This window comes from Chiroxiphia lanceolata, chromosome 10 (genome assembly GCF_009829145.1).
Source record: "Chiroxiphia lanceolata isolate bChiLan1 chromosome 10, bChiLan1.pri, whole genome shotgun sequence".
Lineage (NCBI taxonomy): Eukaryota > Metazoa > Chordata > Aves > Passeriformes > Pipridae > Chiroxiphia > Chiroxiphia lanceolata.
The window spans coordinates 23,173,908-23,192,942 of record NC_045646.1 but is presented as its reverse complement, the minus strand read 5'-3'; the positions used below and the strand labels follow the sequence as shown (position 1 = coordinate 23,192,942).

The 19,035-nt window shown below is 45.2% G+C and overlaps 1 protein-coding gene across 3 annotated transcripts in view; it reads right to left on the bottom strand.

Annotated features, from left to right (window-relative positions):
• MYO7B (myosin VIIB) overlaps positions 1-19,035 on the bottom strand; it is a 51,057-nt gene that overhangs the window by 25,871 nt on the left and 6,151 nt on the right. For all 3 annotated transcript variants that reach the window (XM_032697323.1, XM_032697324.1, XM_032697325.1), the window contains exons 5-22: positions 17,880-18,064; positions 16,942-17,063; positions 16,148-16,290; positions 15,955-16,068; positions 14,140-14,293; positions 13,113-13,189; positions 12,684-12,803; positions 12,329-12,471; positions 10,852-11,062; positions 9,165-9,300; positions 8,793-8,953; positions 6,015-6,152; positions 4,936-5,088; positions 4,304-4,402; positions 3,684-3,778; positions 2,472-2,556; positions 950-1,168; positions 254-355 (exon numbers count right to left, since the gene is read on the bottom strand). In XM_032697323.1, coding sequence (XP_032553214.1) covers positions 254-355; positions 950-1,168; positions 2,472-2,556; positions 3,684-3,778; positions 4,304-4,402; positions 4,936-5,088; positions 6,015-6,152; positions 8,793-8,953; positions 9,165-9,300; positions 10,852-11,062; positions 12,329-12,471; positions 12,684-12,803; positions 13,113-13,189; positions 14,140-14,293; positions 15,955-16,068; positions 16,148-16,290; positions 16,942-17,063; positions 17,880-18,064 — 2,457 coding nt within the window. The remainder of the gene's footprint in view (positions 1-253; positions 356-949; positions 1,169-2,471; positions 2,557-3,683; positions 3,779-4,303; positions 4,403-4,935; positions 5,089-6,014; positions 6,153-8,792; positions 8,954-9,164; positions 9,301-10,851; positions 11,063-12,328; positions 12,472-12,683; positions 12,804-13,112; positions 13,190-14,139; positions 14,294-15,954; positions 16,069-16,147; positions 16,291-16,941; positions 17,064-17,879; positions 18,065-19,035) is intronic.

Here is a 19,035-nt window from a genome sequence, read left to right as displayed (position 1 = left end):
CAGGGGGTTGTAGTAGCATTGGGCATATTTGGCTAACGTGCCAGCTCATGCTGCAATCAGAAATGTGTATGTGTTTGGCTTGTCCCATTTTCAAAGTGTTATTACACATAGGTTTGCAACTACATTTTCTCTTTCTTAAAATATAGCAGTGCTCAGATGTTTGAACAAGTCTGCAGGTCTGGTCTAGGCAAGGGCAAGCTCTCATGTTAGCCAAGGAACAGAGCACTCAGTGTTCTTCCACCAACATACCTACCTTTTGGAATCTCATAGCTTCTTCCGTTGCTTTCACTGGTCCAAGGACTTTGATGAGACGTTCCTCTTCCTCCAAGTGGGTATTCCTGGCTTCCAGCTTGTTCTGTGGACAACATTCTGTGACCATTTGTACAACTGCTGAGCCAGGTCCCTTCAGCCATTAACAAGCTGTCCACACGAGCACTTTTTCCCAATAGGGACTCAGTTCTAGATCAGGCATTTTAGGGAAGAGGCAGAAATCTGCAAACTGGTTTTGTCCTGTTTATACAGCATTAGTACATAAAGGAAGTCATGGAGAGGCCTCCAATGTGCTGTGGACCATCAAGGGCTGGTAGCACATAACTAGACACACTGCATTAGGATTCCCTTCATGGATCCCTGAGTGCCATTAGCAGGCCTTTCTGTAGAAATGGATCTCCCCTTGCAGGAGAGATACATTCACACATCTTTTCTCCTGCCTTCTGTCAAAACCACTTCAGCTGCATCAGTGAAGTTTTGCCCCATGATAATGATCACATAAAGGAAATGTAAACAAGCTCAGTCTGCCTAACACTCTGCTTTTGGGCTTGACAAGAGCTCAAAATCAAATATCCCCAAATGAATATCCGCACCCAGCGCTATGCTACGACAACGCTTGTTGTTCGAGAGACTGGAATTTCACAGAAACAACGCGTTCCCAAGTTATCTGTGAGCGTACCTCCCCCTTCCTCCTCTGGTAGGTCTGGCGAGCCAGCATGCCCCTCGCATATGCCTGTATGACACACACAGCTTTCTTCTGCTCTGCCACCTTCTGGCGCACCAGGTAACCCCGGCACCGGGCTTGGAGCCTGATGATCTGGGCCCGGGTGGCCCCGTAGTGCTGGGCCAGCTGCCGGCTGCGGTACAGGGCCTGCAGGCGCCCGAAACCCAGCATCGCCTGAGGGATGGGAGAGACAGCGAGTCACTTCAAAACCAGAGAGACTGCCAGTGAGCTGGGATGGGCAGAAGACAACAAAATTCAGTAACTGCATAAAGACACTTGTACCAGGGTGAATTTATGCTGATACTTTTGGTCTGTGTTTGGCCCTGCCACCTGTGAAAGCTTTGGTCTTTCCCTGCCAAGTTATGGGAAAACAAGCACTGATAAACGGGAAAGCTGTCCTTGAAGAGAGCTTCTTGTATAAACTGTTTTAATTGGTATTCTATGATTGGCTAGTTATCCTACACGGTCGCTCGAAGGAGAAATTGAGGAGGAGGATGAGGAAGGCTTGGCCCCAGACTCAATTAAGAAAGACCCCCAAAACACTCTGTGTGTGCGTGAGGGGATTTCCGAAGTTCTCACGCATGTGCAGAAGAGATGCACTGACATAACCAGGAGGTGGGACTGAGGGCCTCAGGCTGGGCAGTGCTGGCCACACCTGGGGAGTTGTGGCCACTTAATTAATTGTATAAAAGGCAGAGAGTGCTTTCTTGGAGGCAGTTAACTTCACACTAAGGACAGCGTTGCCTCTTGGCAGGGACACCTGCCAGTTTGTGAACTTACTGACTTTCCAAGGATGTAGCTTCTGCTATAGGTAATCATAGCTTTGCTAGGTCAGTAAGATAAGTTTATGGGTGACAGCTGGGTAACTGGGGCTTATTTCTCTCCTCCTTCCTCCCTTTTGGGTTTGTTTGTTTTCTTGGCCACCTTTTGGTAATAAATATTGGTTTTTTTGAGCTTGCAACGGTGTCTGTTTTTCACGTTCCAGTATATCTCGGACCTTCCCTAATACAGCACTGGAAGCAGCTAATGTAATGGTACCTTTTAAGCTTTATTTCCTGCCAGTAATACGACTTTAAAACTAGATATACAGAGTTATCTGGGGGATCTGTTCAGGGAATGGCTCCAGAGAGTGACAGTGATAGCCTGGGATTATGACAAGGGAAGGAACAGAGCAGAAATGAAGCCAAGTGAATGGAAGCAAGCAAACAAAGTCACACCCTTGGAGCCATGGATGTGGCAATCGCAAGAGAAGCAGTTGGAGGAGGGGTCCTATTTCACCAGAAAGCAGAATTCAGCAAGCCCTGAGATGTCCCAGAGTCCTCCTTGGACTTTACACCCTTCCTTACACCCTGCCATCTTGCCTCTCCTCCCTTCACTTGTGAATATCTTCATTCCTAATACTCTACTCAGTCTGGCAGGGCATAGTAGATAAACAAACACACACACACAGATATATATGTGTACACCTTCATCTTACCATTCTGAAGTCCTTCCGGCAGCAGTAGCCTCTCCAGGCTGACTGAATAGCTACAGCAGACTTCCTCTGTTTCAGGAACTGCTTCCTAAGGAGACAGACATGTGAGGTGACAAACAATAGGTTATCTCTGTTGTTTCTTATGACAGTAGTAAAGAAGAAGGTGGCATTTCTTTCCTTTTTTCCTGGGACGTCTCCAGTCTGATCTCAGCCTTGTTTCCTGCAAAAATACTCACAGCAACTGCAGACCAAATTCATTGCTGTGGTCAGATAGCTCTGTAAGAACTGAAAACCTCTTACATCAAGGTTGGACAAGTTAGCTCTCCCACCTAATAACCACTTGCTCCCCAGTGTCCTGCTGCCAGGACAAGGAGCCCATCTGAGCAAGACAAACTTCCCATGGTACAAACTGTCACACCAAGGCTGGCTCATAGCTCTGATGGTTTAAAAATAAAAGCAAGTTGAGGCTTTTAGGGAGAGGTGATACTCTGCTAGATAGCAGGCAGAGTCTGAAAAAAAAAGGGGGAAGTTTTGGGGCATTTGTGTCATGTTTTTTGGTTCTTGCTTCTCTACTGTCAAGAATATTACTAAACTAAACCAGGATTCAGTCCTATATCATGGTTCTGGCTGGGGGGATACAAGGTAAATAAGAAGAAATCATGACACAGAGCATTCAATGAGGACAAACATTTACTTGACAGTGACTAAATTGCCCTTCTGGAGATATTTCAGACTAAAACCAGACAAAATGCAAGAATTATGCATCTTTAGCAAAGAGAAGGACTAGTTAATTTCTATCTGATTCTTTTCTAGGTTTTGTATGAAAGAAGCATCCTAAATAAGAGAATTCTTGTAGCTCTGAGAAGGACACAGATTGCATGGGGATTTCCTGCTTTTGAGATGTCTACCATTTACCAGAAATATTAAGAACAAATCCTCCTTCCAACCCTTCCTCTTCGTATAAGCTGCATGTGCCACAGCCCCGCATTTTGAAAAGCATCGTGAAAATAAAAAAACTGAGCCAAAACAAACCCTTGTGCAAAATCTGCACAGATACACTGCGCACTCTTACATGATGAGCATGGAATTTAGGGCTGGTGGAAGGTGTAGATTGGTACGTTTCATACTTAGAAATGCTGCACACAGTGCATTAAGATGCACCACAAAGATAACTGCTTCAAACCAAAGTGACCTCCTTCTTACAAGATCACTGACCTGTCCTTCAATCCTCTCATCACCTTCTGGATAAGAAGAACCTTATCTGTGAGTATATTTTGGCGTTGCAGCTCCAACACAGTGTCATGGTGATCCTGTTAAAACAAAGTGTGGATATGCCAGGTGAGCAGACACACCTATGACCTCTGCAAACTGGGCACATGGTGTGAAAGAGGCCCAAAATCAGCATGATGGAGCATAATGTGATTAAAATGCATTTATGGGACTTCAGTAGGACGAGTACACGCCACCTGAGCACACCTGGTCTGTCTATAGCCATAAACAAGCAGTCAGACTGTTTTACCTGGGGGAATGCTACAGGCAAGGTGGTTTCCTGCAACAGTGTACTGGTATCCCATTCTTTTTTATGCTCCAGTACATTGCACTGCACTGTTTCAGCTGCAAAGCTGGCACACAGGAACAGGATCAGCCTCTCCTACACCAAACTGTCTCTATTGAATTATTTTGCCTTCAGGAACAAAGATACAGCTTCAGATTCAAGAGAGTTTATAAGACAACCGAGTCCTCCTAGGTCACCACTCTTGCACAAGCAGGTCAAGTTGTACTGTGAGGCATCCAGTCTTTCAGGAGAAGAACAAAAAACTGTCCTTTTTACTTACTTTAAGGAAAATCTTGGTCCTTCCAACTTGCCAGCTTTCATCCTTGCCCAGCACTGCCTCGGAGATGCTGATGCAGCTCTGTCGAGCATCATTCTTCAGCTGATGTGCAAAAGCATGATGATGTTAGGGCTTGGTTGTGAAACACAGCAGCTGTGCTACATGTAAGGATCTACTGCCCTGCATTTCAAAGGGCGAAGAACAGAAAGAGATGAGGTCTTACTGACCTCTGGGCTGACAGTATAATGAATGAAAGTGGTTCAACTCAAATGGTCAGGAAAAGGAAGAACACGACTGCATGGCCAAGCATTCCAGAGTTCAAGTGTGAGGAGGATGTCAGAGACCTGAGAAGTATGTGATTACAGAAAAGAAACATCTGAAGGCACATCCTGCCTGGGATGTCTGTATGGAGCAGGCCAATGACAGCTGGACCTAAAAACAGCTGTGCATTTTCAGCTAAGGCCCAAGTGAGTAAGTATTTAGCTGTAATTACTGTGGTGACAGTTCCCTGATGGCAGCTATGACAGCTCTCTCAACTGTGCCAGCAGTAATCCAAGAACTTTCTACCGTGGAAAAGACTAAAGCCTCATAAGGAAAAGTTAAATTAGCCTCAAACCAGGTTTTTGCTTACACACCTGCTGTCGAAGAGACCATGGCAAGAGAACCCTGTATCTCTCAAAGAACTCCTCAAAGGTGTAGCGAATTGGGTACCCAGCTTTCCTGATTTGGATGGTCTCCATCATCCCCGAATATCGCAGCTGTTTGATGCACAGCTCCCGGTCGAACAACTGAAGGGGAAAGCACACAAGGAGGAGACTTAGCACTGAAAGAAGGTACACATCCAGCATCCCTCAGAACGTACCTATTAACCTTCAGCCTCAGAGGGCCTGCAAAGTGGCCGACTATGCTTTTTTTAATTGCACTGAATGAATTCATTACGGGCATAAACAAGTTACCCCAGTTATTATTACCCTCAATTCTGTGCATGTGAGCAGAAGATACAGCCCGTTAACTTCACTGTGGCTTTAGTAACCATTTTCAATTCCAGAACCACAATTCCAGATGAACAGTGAATTGTTCATATCATTTGCAGGTGTGAACAACTGCAGTAGCAACTTAGGCCCTTTGGGCATACCATGCAAAGCATAGCAGGTGTGCTGCTTGTTTCTAGCAGGCTCACTAAGGCACAGTACTTCAAAAATGTTCACTTGACCAACACCATTCCAAGTTTAAGTGTAAAACTGGATCGAGATCTCCCGAGTTCCAGACAAGTGTCTTAGTGACAAACTGATTCCTCTTCTCCTGTAGTGTCAGACTAAGCCACATCACCCCTCTCACAAACTCCAACAGCTCTCCTATTCTGTCTCAGGCTATTTCATAGTATGAGCATTGTGGGATCCTGATTTTTTTTTTTGTCCCCTTGCTGAGGGGCTACAAACTCTCCCGTTTTGTCTTTCGCTTTACAGAAAATATAACTATATAACTCTGCTCAGGAATACATGTATGTGCTTTTTTGCCATCCATTACCATAGGATGTATTTCTTGTACATTAACAATGTTATATCCTCCTGCTGTCTTAATTGCAGGAATAGCCTGTACTCCAGCTCTTCTTGGCTGCAGCCAAGTACAGCTGTAAAGTGCTACACAGCAACTGACAGCTTTTTCTGATTAAAAACTTTACTGAAGACAAGAGCTCATATTGTTAGAACATTACCAGTGGTTTCTTGTAGTCGTTAGGCTTGATGCAGCGGATGAAGTATGGCTGGCACTGCTCCAGGATTTTCATTAGTTTTTCCAGGGATTGCTTGAACTGTCCTCCCAGGGTAGAGAGCCGCTTGGTGGTATCCAAGCCCTGGGAAGAGTAAGCACGTGCTGACTGCTACATCATTCACTGTCAGAGGCCAGTTAATAAAACTTTGTATTTTTGTACAGCGTAGCAGTATCACACAGCTCTCAGAAAAAAATTATTTACCTACATGGGGATTAAATTGGTCATTTTCAGCTTATTAATTTTGGTTTATTCTTGCAAAGAAACCCCACTAAGTGCTGTCACCTACTTGGGCACTAAGTTCTAGCAATGATGGTGGCTGTGGTAGAAGAAATTCCACCTACAGGAGTCCACAAACGCCTGTCTCTTCCAGCCAAGGCTGTGTTTAGTGTAGGGCCTGGGTGCCAAGTGTGATTCCTGGGTGTGTGCCTGAAAGCTTCGTGAGAAACAGCCCCTCCCAAAGCAGTACTAACCTCCAGGCCAGACATTTTGTGCCATCATAGATAAGAATGATAAAGATCCAGAACAGCCTGTTTCTTAAGGATTAGGATGACTGATCACCTTGCTCATTAATACTACAGTAAGCAGGGAGAAGGCAAACTTTTACTGGAGTAAGGTGAGAGCCACTCCAGACTTCCCCAGCTTCTCTGACAGCACAGTTCCACCTATGCCTTTTTCACACAAATCATCACATTAGGCTCAAGCTTCTGTCTCTCAGTATGGGCACATTAAATTGCAGTGACACCAGTACAAATTCCAAGTAACAGAAGGGCTCCAGTGGCCTTTTACATACAGGCATGGAGCTAATTATTGCAGCACAACACAGCTGGTTTGCTCGTTTGGGGAGGGGTTAGTGGGTTGTGGGGTTTTTTTTATTTTTTTCCAAGTAAATAATTTAAAGTCCAGTGGCTCCTCTCACTTGCATGGTCTTTACAGTACTTCATTCTACTCTGTTCTTACGTCTGAAATGCCTTTTTGAACACTCAAATTGCCACCCTCTGCTTTAGTTGCAGGGCAAGGCTGCCCTCCAGTGATCAAAGACTCATGTCTTTGGAAAACAGCTCCTGGGAATGTCCTGTCGCAGCTCTGATGCATCTTAGGGCTAGCAAGCATCTGAAGTAGGTATGCTAACAGCATATACATATTTAAGCTGTGTAAGAGTTAAAAGCAGTTTTCACTCCCAGACCTTAGAGGCCTTTCTGCTGTACCCTCAGTGTGGCCTTGCCACAAAAGGCTGAAGCCCATGCCCTCATGATCTCACACACGGAACATTGTTAAAGCTGAATTTGTTGTTGGCTTTTGGCTTAATGGTGACTTTTCTGCCCTGGTGTGTCAGGAGAGGAACTGTGGGACCTCAGGACAAAAAAGTGCTTTCTGGCCCTTAGTTCATTATTCTTTTCTGTAGCCTGCTTCTTAAGCTTCCCAATGGTAGCCCCACTATTTGAAAATTAATAGGGGTATTTCAGCTAATTTCTATGCATTTTGGAATGGGTAGCCCCCATTTAGTATCTCCTTTCTTGACATGCTGCTGTGCTTTTTTTCAATAACCCAGATTTATTTATAGGAACAAAACCATTAGAGCAATGTAAATAGACCTGATATTTAATCTGAAGGTATTCATAGCATTTAAGAGACGCTAAGCCAGTTCTCTGTTGCTGCTTGTACCACTTCTGATGTTCTTTGCCCCCAGGATGTTTACCTGTCCATGGCCAGGTGTTCTGGACAGCAGAAAACCACACTGGGACAAAGACAGAGGAAGAAAGAACAGGATCAGAAAACAGTGCCAGGAGAATAGACAGATAAGAGGTAAGGTAGCAAGCTGTTCTGTGTCCTGAAAGAAAAACTCAATGATGTAAACAGTAAAAGCAAAAGTACCTTTACACACTGATGACACTACATTGCTAAATGCTCAGAAATCACAGTTTGTGAAAGTTGGAGCAGCACAAAGAACTCAAACTCTGCCCCAACACTGTTTCCAGTCCATTACACTTTACACCCTCATTTTCACTAGGCACAGACAAGGCTCCTTCTACCAGCAGGCACAGATGGGTCTGTGACAATGAGCCATCATGAACTTTGTCATAAAGCCTCTGGGCAAGAAGAGAGAGCTAAAATTGCAGCAGTATGCAGGGCAGTGAGACTGTCTCTACAGGTGTAACTGGGAGAAGGAGACAGAGTGACAGCACAGCTCTTTGCTCTGTTGTGCTACCTGTCAGCCCTGTATAAGAATGGGAAGGCCAGGACCCACTGTCCAGTGAGACTCTTTGGTGCTCTGGTCCCACCAGACTGGCTGCCTGTGCAGGGTCTCTGGGTGAGGGGTCTCTGTGCTGAGGGGTCTCTGGTTGGTGCCTTGTCCATTCCAATGAACGTTTTGAACCCCCTTGTAATTTACACCCCTCTGAGCAATGTGGATGCTGGATGGATGCCCAGGCAGGTGCAGACCAAACCCATCCAGCTGATGCCAACATGTGGGGGAGGTCCCACGACTCAGGGATGTGGGGCAGCCTGCAGGCATGGCTGCACAGATGTCCAGGGATGCAGACCTGGGCGACAGGGCTGACAGTGCACTTGTTTACAGCACAAACACCAGACCTCGACTTTCCTGCAGCTTTCTTTGCAGAAACAAATTGAATGAAAGGGACAGGAATTTGCAGAGACAGTGGGGAAAAAAAAAAAAAAAAGAGGAGGTAAAGAACAGCTATAAGCCAGTGCCAGTAAGCCAACCTTGTAGATCTGGTCAGCTCCAAGATGCCGGATGGTCCCACGTCCCAGAGAAGGTGGGGTTGTTTCCACCTGGAAAATCTCTCTCAGGAATTTGTTTTTGGAGGAATGGACCACTTGCATTACGTTAGCACTCAGTGTGTCACGATTCTTCTCCAGGAAATCTATAGGATGGAAACAAAATTATCACATCTGCAGCCTGCTGGCTCTAGCACCACTCTGTCTGCCTAAAATCCAACTCATTTACAGTAACTTTTAGATTGGTTTAGAGTAATTCTCCTGGCCTCCTGATGCAATCAACACTACCCTGAACAGCCACATACCCAGGGCATGTCCTGCCCTTCTCTTCACCCTTTCTATCCAGCAAAGACTCACCTTTTGATTCATAAAAGACAACCCCAGCAAAGTGGTTGATGCCAAACTTGGTGTCATGAACACTCTTAGGTGGGATATAGACTTTACTTTTGCCATGGAGGGAATTGATTTTAACAAGCATGGTGGCATCTGTGCCCTAGAAACAAATACAGGCAAAACCAGACAGTTATCAGATTGTCCCCAGCACTGGCCTGTGCTCAGCAAACAAACAGAAGTGGTGATCAGAGATAGCAAAAGCTCAAATTCTGCCCTTATTTGTGTAGCAGATCTGGAGGAAGGCAGTGCCAAAAGTATCTTCCCTTTTACACAGACCTCTCTCTCAAGCACCATGACAGAACACACCATCAGAGCCTAAGGCCTGGTGTTCTAGGGCTGTACACAAGCCCCCATAACAGTACTGACATCACCAGGTGCACTGAGAATTCCTCAGATCTTTGCACCTCACAAGCAGAGCCCCCCCCAGACGTTCTCACGCCATCCTGTCCAGGACACTCTAAGGGGTGCCTGCTCCTTCTCCTGGGCAGGCACAGTTCTTTCACTCTGCAGCTGGTGCAGGACTCAGAGATCCCTGGAAGATTCCCTGAGCAGATACCAGTCAGCCTGCCCAGATTGTGAGTTCCAGAGGCAAGGCAGTCAGCTGGGTGCTTCTCTTCAAGGGGTGCCATCACAATCTCATCCCCTCGTGGTGCATGTGAGGCACTCACACTGTGCACTGTGTGCACTGGCCCTTCTAGGGGCAGTGAGGGCTGTGCTCTCAGAATTCATGTGCTCTGGGAGTCATAGAAGAGGTGCCTTCTCATCCTGACTGCGGGACCACCCTCTTCTTAGGGAAGAAAGGGGAAAGCTGTGTGCCTGTATGTGATCCTCTCAAACTGTTACCCGAAGGACACAGATGAGCTGAGGCAGGGGCTGGCTTTTCTGGACAACCCCATTGCCATCTGATTCCTGCACTAGCAATCCTGCTTAGCCTCACTGTGCTCTGGAGGCTGAAAATTCTTTGCAGGGATGTCTGAGATCAGATGCTACTTTCATCTCTGTTCTTCTGTTTGAGATGCCTGGTCTTTGCAGAATAACATTTCACAGAATCACAGAATCATGGTAGACAACAGCCACAGACTCTCACTCATCCACTAAGCAGGTCACCTTGTCATAGAAGGAGATCAGGTTAGTCAAACAGGGCCCATGCTGACTGCTGACTGGGCCTGGTCACCTTGTTATTCTGTATGTGCTCTGTGATGGTGCTCAAAATGATGTATTCATGACCTTCCCCAGCACCAAGGTCAGGCTGACAGGCCTGGAGTTCCCCTTCAGTTCCTCACAATGGTGACATTTCTCAATTAGGTTTGTCAATCAGGAGAAGAAAGAGCAAGCTGCAGCCCAGACCAAGAGCAGAACAGTACTCAAACAACAAACAATTTCAAAGATTTCATAAGAAGCCCTTGTAAAATGATCTGGACTCCTTCCTTCTTTGTCTGGAACAGCTGTAAGAGTTTCAACAGTGAGGTACCAGGAAGAGCAAATTCCAACAGAGTAAAGCACTTGTATAGTGAGCTAATTTAAAAGAAACATCTATGGGGAGAACACATTGCCTCTCCTAATGTGTCCAAAAGCCACCTTTGCACTTTTGTATGTGCTACCTGTGAGCTGTGTGCAGAGCCAGGCATTACGAGTGAAACCAGAAATTTACCTTTGGGAACCTGCTCTCTTCATCAATGAGGGAGATGATGTTCATGGGCTTGAGTGCAATGACTTCCAGAGCCTGGCGGTTGTCAGTGAAGTCGATGTTGTTCCAGGCAATGTGCTCTGCAAGGTATTCCTCCTGCTCCAGCTTGAAGACGTGGTGCACGAAGAACTGCTGAAGGTGCTCATTTGCAATGTTAATGCAGAGCTGCTCAAAGCTGAGGAAGGACAAGAGGAGAGCCCATGGTCATCCTTGGCCAGTGCTGCACTGCTCTCTGTTATTTGTTTGTTCTCTGTATTAAATCCATATCCAGAGATACTACTGCTCAATTCCACAGTGCTGGTGACACCATCACTGCATGTTGCCAATCTTAGCAATACAAGAGAGGCATTTTCTGCCGTGGTAAAGATCAGCAGCAGTGAGCCAACTGGTGATTGAGTGTTGCTGAGTAGGCAAGGAAAGATCTCTTACGTGTTTCAAGAAACTCCAGAGATAAAGGGGAACGTATAACTGTGAAAATCTCTTGACTGCATGAGCGTGTGACATGTTTCTGCTCCCACTGGCACTACCAATTCTTTGGTTAGTTACTCCTTTATGCTGCACCTGAGTGTTACCTGGTAACTGCTGTGGCACACTGTGTGTGCCTGTGGAGTGCTCACCGCAGTGAGGCCCCATGTGGACTGCAGCCTTTGGGAACAGCACAAAATAACAGGAGAGAACACAAAAGAAAGAAGACAGACCAAATTGATCCTAGATCCTGCTCCAAAAGTCAGTGAGGAATATTATCTTGTTGAAGGCAAGAAGCATCAGTTGAAATGGATTGAAAAAGACTGCAGAGTGTGCTGATGGTTTGTGAAGGACTGATGATATGGTAACTAAGAGAGCTGCTGCCCCCAGAGAGAACGGCAAACAGAAATGGTGCTTTGGGACTGGAACCACCAGTGGAAGAGGCAGCAGTGGTACAATGTATACTGACCAGGGACTTTGCTGTCCTGTCCTTAAGAGTGGAGAAATGCAGCAGCCAAAAAAAAAATAAAAGGTGGGAGAACATTGAGGAAGATGTAAGCATGAGCTGAAATGGTCTCCTTTGTACTATATGCCAAATGTATCCCAAGAGACATTGTAAAATGCTATGGAACAGGAAAGTTTGGTACAGAGACACAGGGACACACTACATCCTCACACATAGTGGCTGTTTGCTCATAGCAGCTTCACAGCCATCTCCTCTGAGAAAATTCCTGAGGTTTTGGAATAGTTGTGTAATGGATGCACTAAAATGAAGGCGGGGAAGGAGGCAGAAATATGACCAAGACTGAAGAAAAATGGAATCTGTGCATGATCATAATTGGGAAAATCCAGTAATGGAAATGTCACTGCTTTTCTGAGAATCAGGATGATGATGAAAAAGCATGTGTCTGTCTGTTTTTTTCATTCTTTCCCTTTACATCAGCTGCTTTTCAGCTTCTCATCTGGAGTCTCCTACCTGTTGTTGCTGAAGTTTTCAAACCCAAAAATGTCCAACAGCCCAATGGACTGACGTCTGTCCTTATGCTTCTCAGAAGCTGGGTTGAAAATGGCTGAGTTGATCTTGTTCACTATCCACAGGAAGATCCGTCCATATATCCCCTGAGGAAAAAATGCAAGAGGAATTAGAGCCCATCATCAGATCTTTGGACATAGCTTAGTGCTTGTTATTGTGCTGCTGAGAAACTGTGCCTGAGAACCACAAGGGCCCAGAGCCCTCTGGGTGAATGTCACATCAGACTCCTCAGCCAGGAAGACAGACAGCTCTGAAAGCATCCTCAGTCTTCAAACATGGAAGCTGTAAGCACCAGTACCTTCACAAAGGCATCCCTGCCGTCGGCAGCTTGAGCCACGTTCAGAGGCCTAGACACACTTTCTCCTCGGACAATGATGGACAGGTTTGTGAGGCTGTTCTGGAGCTCACTGGAGTCCACCTGCAGGAACAGTCATGGCAACCTGGTCATTCCAGGTGAATAAAGGAGATCCAGCAAAGTGTGTATCAGGAAGAGGGCTGTGACAAACTGCATGTCTAGCAGCATTCACTGGCAATTTGCTGTCCCAGTTAAATATCTCCCCACCCAGAGAGACATCTGCAGCAGCATGACTGGAGTCTCAGCAGGAAGAAGGGGATGTGCCTGTTGGATGTGCATCCCTGCACAGACACCCCAGAGACGTGCTCTGTCAGTGTGCTCAGGGAACAAGGGTGAAGGAGGAACTAGCAGGAGGAGGTGAGAGCGCGTTACCTCGAGCAGCTTGGTGGCGATTGAGAAGTGTGGAGAGTCCATCACATCGGAGCAGTCCAGGTTGTCGTACACGGCCGCTGCAAAGAGGACACAGCTGGTCTGGGGGGAACCATTTCTGCTACATTAGCGGCCTGTGCTGTTAATGCAGTTGCATTTCTGTGATCCCGTAGCTCTGGGAATGTGGCAAGGCACCCAGTTCTCTTTTGAAACTCCCGGGTTTGATGATTTTACTAAGGATTTCACCCAGGGATCCTGGGATCTACGGGGCTCTCACAACTCCAGAACATCAGGCTAAAAACAGCAGCCAAACTGACAAGGTTATTGATTTAAAATAGTAGCTATTGAGGGTCTGGGGAAGTGATATTTGACTCCAGAAAATGTGTTTCTGAAAATATTTTTTGTCTATCTGCTTGTAGGGAATTTGGACAACAAAGGGGAATGAAGGAACTCCCTAATTTTAGCAGCCAGCGTTACTCCAAAGAATCCAAATGGCATCAGTGCATCAGGCCCTCTGTATCACAAAGTGAGGAGCTCTTTTCTAAAATGTGAGAGATTCTGGCATCCCACTGGTGGGTGTCACACTGTGCCTGTCCATACCAAAAGTGCACCTGTGCAGGTGAGTGTTCACCAGACTTAGGCAGGAGGATGACTGCTGTTATCTCCAGAGCAAACACCACTCAGCTGCTCCTATGTCCTCTGGCTTGCCTAGCACAACAATCAGCAAATGTAACACGGCATTATACCTTCTGTTGTTTCAGTTTGTGTGATAAGGGCCTATTTACAACCATGGAAACCTGATGGCATGACAAAATAACAATAAGATGTTGTTTTTCAAAACAGCAGGCAGTGGAGTCACAGATCAGAATTTTATGGTGCTTATCTGCCCGTCCTTCCAACTCTGTTGACCTGTTAATACACGGCGGAGCAGCACAACCTAATCTGTACAGATGGAAGCAGGAAGCACCGAGTGGAAGTACCTTTACCATGGAGTCTGAGGAAAGGCAAGCACAGGCAGTGCTGAGTTTACCTTGGAACTCTACATTCCCCAGGTGCAGGATGGCAGCCAGCAGCTTGCTGATGTCCCAGTGCTCAGAATCTGAGAACATGAGGATCTTCATGGCCGAGCGGATGTGGGCATAATCCTTCGCGTCATTCCGGCTGTCGCAGGACATGCAGTTGCCCTGCAAGGCACCACACCCACAGGTGAGGAAAATCCTCCTGGTCCCCATACAAGGAAGAAGGGACCTGCAGGCTGACAAACCTTTGTACACAGTGTGGATATCCTGTGAGTCACTTGCCACAAGACGCAAGGTAAAAACCTGTTTAGATATTCTAAATCCTCTTCCCGTGGCTGTTTCTTCCTTCATCTTTACTCTAAAGAACCCATTAGCAGAGGGCTCAGTAACGTATTTCTCTAGGGCTAAACAGAATTCTGGGGAAGCCAAAAGGACAAGCTGAAGGGAAGGCTGCTCTGGAGCACAGAAGGACAGGAAGCTTTGACAAGGTTACCTACATTTACAGGGCCATGCCAGATTTTTTGGTTTCCTCCCTCTGTCTTGTCAATGGACAACTAAGAGCCCTTATCCCAAATCAAAACAAGTAGGATTGGACCAGTACTAGAAGGCAAATCTCAAAATAAAAATATTAGGTTCTAGTGGAAGGCAAATGGAAGCATTCAAGGCAGCATCAGAAGAACCTTCATCAAAGCCTGGTCCCAGGATGCTGCTCCTGATAGAAACTATTTTCAGCCCTAATGGAGATGGGGAAATGCCTTTTTTATCCTTGCTATTTCTGACAATATAGTGGAATGATTACAAAAGTGAAATATTCCTAGACATTTCAATCTACAGCATCTAGACATGCCAGCTTGTGCCAACAGCTGACCTTAACAAAACCATGGATATGTTCTCCTTTAATCCAGTCCTCCTATCTCTGTATCATACTGCCCTACTGCTGACCCAGGGGCCTTTTTTATGGAATGAACAATGGCTGAATTGCACTAATTGTACTTGTCAGCTTTTGCTGTAAGATCACTGCTATTTTGAAAACATTACATTTGAAAAAATCTCCAGCAACTTAAATGGTTTTTCTTTTGAGACTTCAGAAAGGGATTATAGACTTGATTTGATTTCCTCTGAAATTAGATGCCTAGCTCCCACTAACTTCAGTAGAGTTAGCTCCCACTAACTTTTCACAGCTGTAGAACAGCCCAAATCAAACCAGCTGACATGTTTAATATGAGATATCTACACAGGCTAAAGAACAGAATTTTCATTATGGTTTTCATGTCCTAAACCAAACAACTAGCTATTTTCAGAAATCTCACCTATGAACATTCCACTGCTACCACAATGGCATCATAAACCCAGACAGGGACATTAACATCAGTCGTGGGAGGTTATATTGAATGCCAGCTGCCTGCATTGTGTATATAAGATTTATTAGATATAAGGACTAGGATTCTGCTTATTCATTTTCCTCTAAGGTACACATATGTGATTGCTGTTCTCCCTGGAATGAGATCCCTTGCATTCCTCTGAAATCTGAGTGCCTGGGAAAGCGGGAGATGTTTTCCACCTGCTTTAATATGTCCTTTATGTTTTTTAAGTCTGACTTTGATAGAAAGCTTTGACTTGCCTCAAGCTGCTTCCCAGTGGTGAACAATACAATAAGTCTCTGAAACTGAGGCTCACAGCACTTTTGGTGTTATTGCTCCTGGTATTCTGAGGAAAGGACTGTTCATATTTGGTAATTACCACCTGCAGCTCCTACTGATTGTAATTGCTCACTGGGAGAAGCAAATGGCAGAGGGATAAACAAAGAAGAAAGCAGGGGCTATTACCATAGTGAGATATGTGTACTCTGAAGCAGTGCCCAGATTCAGCATCTTTTTCTGCTCTGTATTCATCCCCATTAGCATGCAGTAGAAGATGTGATAGTTCCTCTCCTCTGGAGCCTAAAAAAAACCAAAAAAGGCCAATGGACAGCCTTGTAACACAGGAGCAGGCAGAATGCACACCTGCCAGTGCCCTCACCTGCCGGCAAACCCGGGACTTCTCCAGAAGAAACTGTTCTATCCGGGCTCCTTCTATCACACCATTTTTGTTGAAGTGAATGTCAATGTATTTCCCAAAGCGGCTCGAATTGTCATTTCGAATTGTCTTGGCATTTCCAAAAGCTGATGGGCAAGGGACAGAGAAAGTATCTGGATTATTACAGTTAATGAACATTGTCTATTTTTTATGCCCTTCTGTTTTACTGCTAGTGTTTTACACGCTGTGTTCCAAAAGACAGTGCTGGCAAGCACTGGAGAACGTCTGGTCTCAGGCTGCCTCCTGAAGAGAGAGGCAGGCATACTGTGCATCCAGATAATTAGGTCCTAAAAGACATATTCCAATTATACAAATGTGGGCTGTATCTGGCCAGACAAGAGAGTCTGAATACCTCCAGAAGGATTTACTGGGAGCACATTTGACCCCTGAACAGAGAAAGATGAGTGTCTCGGGGAGCTCCCCTACAGATACATCCATGTCACTTTGCCACTGTCTAAGGTGAATGCTACACCAGGGGGCTTTGCCTTGGGCTCTGCATTCCCAAGGACTCTTGTGGTCCCAGCAGTTCAGGGTTACATTGCAGTGGCACCTCCTCCCACTGCATGGAAGCTGCTGTGGGCTTCACGGAGACATGGCAGGGAAGAACAGAGAACATCCACTGTGCATCACCACTGTTTTCAGGGGGTTTAGCAGTTATGCAGAAACAACAGTTCAAAGATCTGTTTCTGATTTTTTTTATCCTGAGATAAATGTGGCATGTTTGCTAAATAACCCACCTTCCAGAATGGGGTTGGCCTCTAGGATTTGCTGCTCTATCCAGGAATGCTGGCCACTGACAGCTGCCAAAAACTGCAGTATTAGCTTTGTGCTTTCAGTTTTCCCAGCTCCAGATTCTCCACTGCAATAAGAAACAAGATCATTACAGGTTTCCTTTCTTTTTTTGGATAGGGTGGCAAAATGGCAGACCAAGTGAAAAAAAAAGTAACCCACTTAAATTTACCCTGTGAATGGCAGATCAGACTTTCTTTCATAAAGAGCTAGAAAATTCTAGTCTTTCACCATCTTATCTGCTCAAATTTGTTTTTTAGACTTAGGCTAAGGACTAAATTCTCCCACTAATTAAAACCAAGCAAATCCATGGAAGACATTCTGTACCTGTGCAAATTAAATGACCACTTGCTTTTCTTCTTTGTTGCATTACTAGATTGTGAATGCTAGTCTTAGCACATGGACTGAGTTGCCTCAGCTATAATCAGATATTACTGAAATGAGACTATCTAGTTCTTCACATTGATGACAAACAGAAAATGGATTGTTTATAGGATGAAAGCAAGCTTCCCTCCATCTTCAGGTTAGCAGAGGTTATTTCTCTCCAGGAAATGTCTGTTCTCAGGATCTACATGTAACATAAATATCATGCCTCCAAGGTAAAAGACAGCCCTACATCACATAGGGTCATAGTTTATGTTTCCATATGTAGTGACCATGTGCAGAATGTACAGCCACATTCAAAGATTCTGGGGGAAAACAGTGGACTTCAGAGGTCCCTTTTGCAGCCTAAACTGAACATGAAGAAGCAAGGGAGAAATGTTTCCTTCCTGTTGTCTATAATCTTATCTGTGCCCTTCCATTTGGAAAGTCTGCTGTCTCCACAAAGGTTCCCCAAAACCATGCCAGACTTGGTTTCTGCTATTTGTCCTCTCAGTCCAGTCACCTGATCACACAGCACTGGTCTCTCCTGTTCCTCTTCATATTGAAGTAACAGTTGTCTGCAATGGCAAAGACATGAGGTGGTAGCTCTCCAATCCTCTTGTTACAGTACAGCCTGATCTGATCCACTGTGTAGAGGGGCAGCAGCTGGTATGGATTCACTGCCACCAGGATCGATCCCGTGTAAGTCTGCAAAACAGTTGTGAGCGTTACTGCTGGCAGCAAACCTGCAAACAAGAATACAACAAAGCCACTTGCTGTATAAATCTCAACAGAGGCAGGAGGGAAGCCTGGGAGATCACAGCAACACTAGGTGAAGCTGAGAGCCCAGTTCCTCACTAGGTGCTGCTGTTAAAACTTTAGGAGATGGAGGGTTTTGCCCAAGGAAGAATGCTGGGTGTAATCTCCTTGCAAACCACACCTTCGGGCTCTGTCTCAAGCTGAAGTGTATGGAAGTCCAATTTGACCTGGCATTTTTGTGTTATCATAAGCTGTTTGGCAATGTTTTGTTAAGCTGCTTTTGTATTCTAGTGTAGATGTAGCTGAACTTTGCTAGTGGGCAAAGTTATACTTCTGCTATATATACACACGGATTTAGTAACATTTTTAAACAGCACCACTAATGAAACAAAGGATCCTGTTGAAGGCTGTGGAGATGCAAGGCAATATTATTGTTCAAGAACTACATAAGACAACTGCAGACTGCTAGAGTCAAATATAACAGGTCTATACATACACCTTGGTAGTTATAACTGCAGCATCTATAAAATCAGTCCTTGTTTACTCTAAGCATCACCACACCTATCTTGTAAGAGGCAGCTTCTCTCCTGTAGAGTATATAACATGGGAGGCAAAGCATGGAAAAACCTGAATATTAATTATCATATTACAAATTGGAAACTAAGAAACAAAGAAAATAAAAATGCCAGATTGCTCAGTCACAGATAAAACTTGTAATGGGCAAAATATCTGGATTTTGTTCTTATCTATTTAATTAATCAAAATCAAGTCAGTGTTGGCTTGGACAAGAGGACAGTCATGTCACTGTGTACTAGTTGGACTGATCCTGCAGGTAAGAGCAGCACTAAGCTGTAACACAGGCTGGATTTAGCTCACTGTCAGTGACTGGTGGAAATGATCACTCGAGGAGAAAGTCAGCA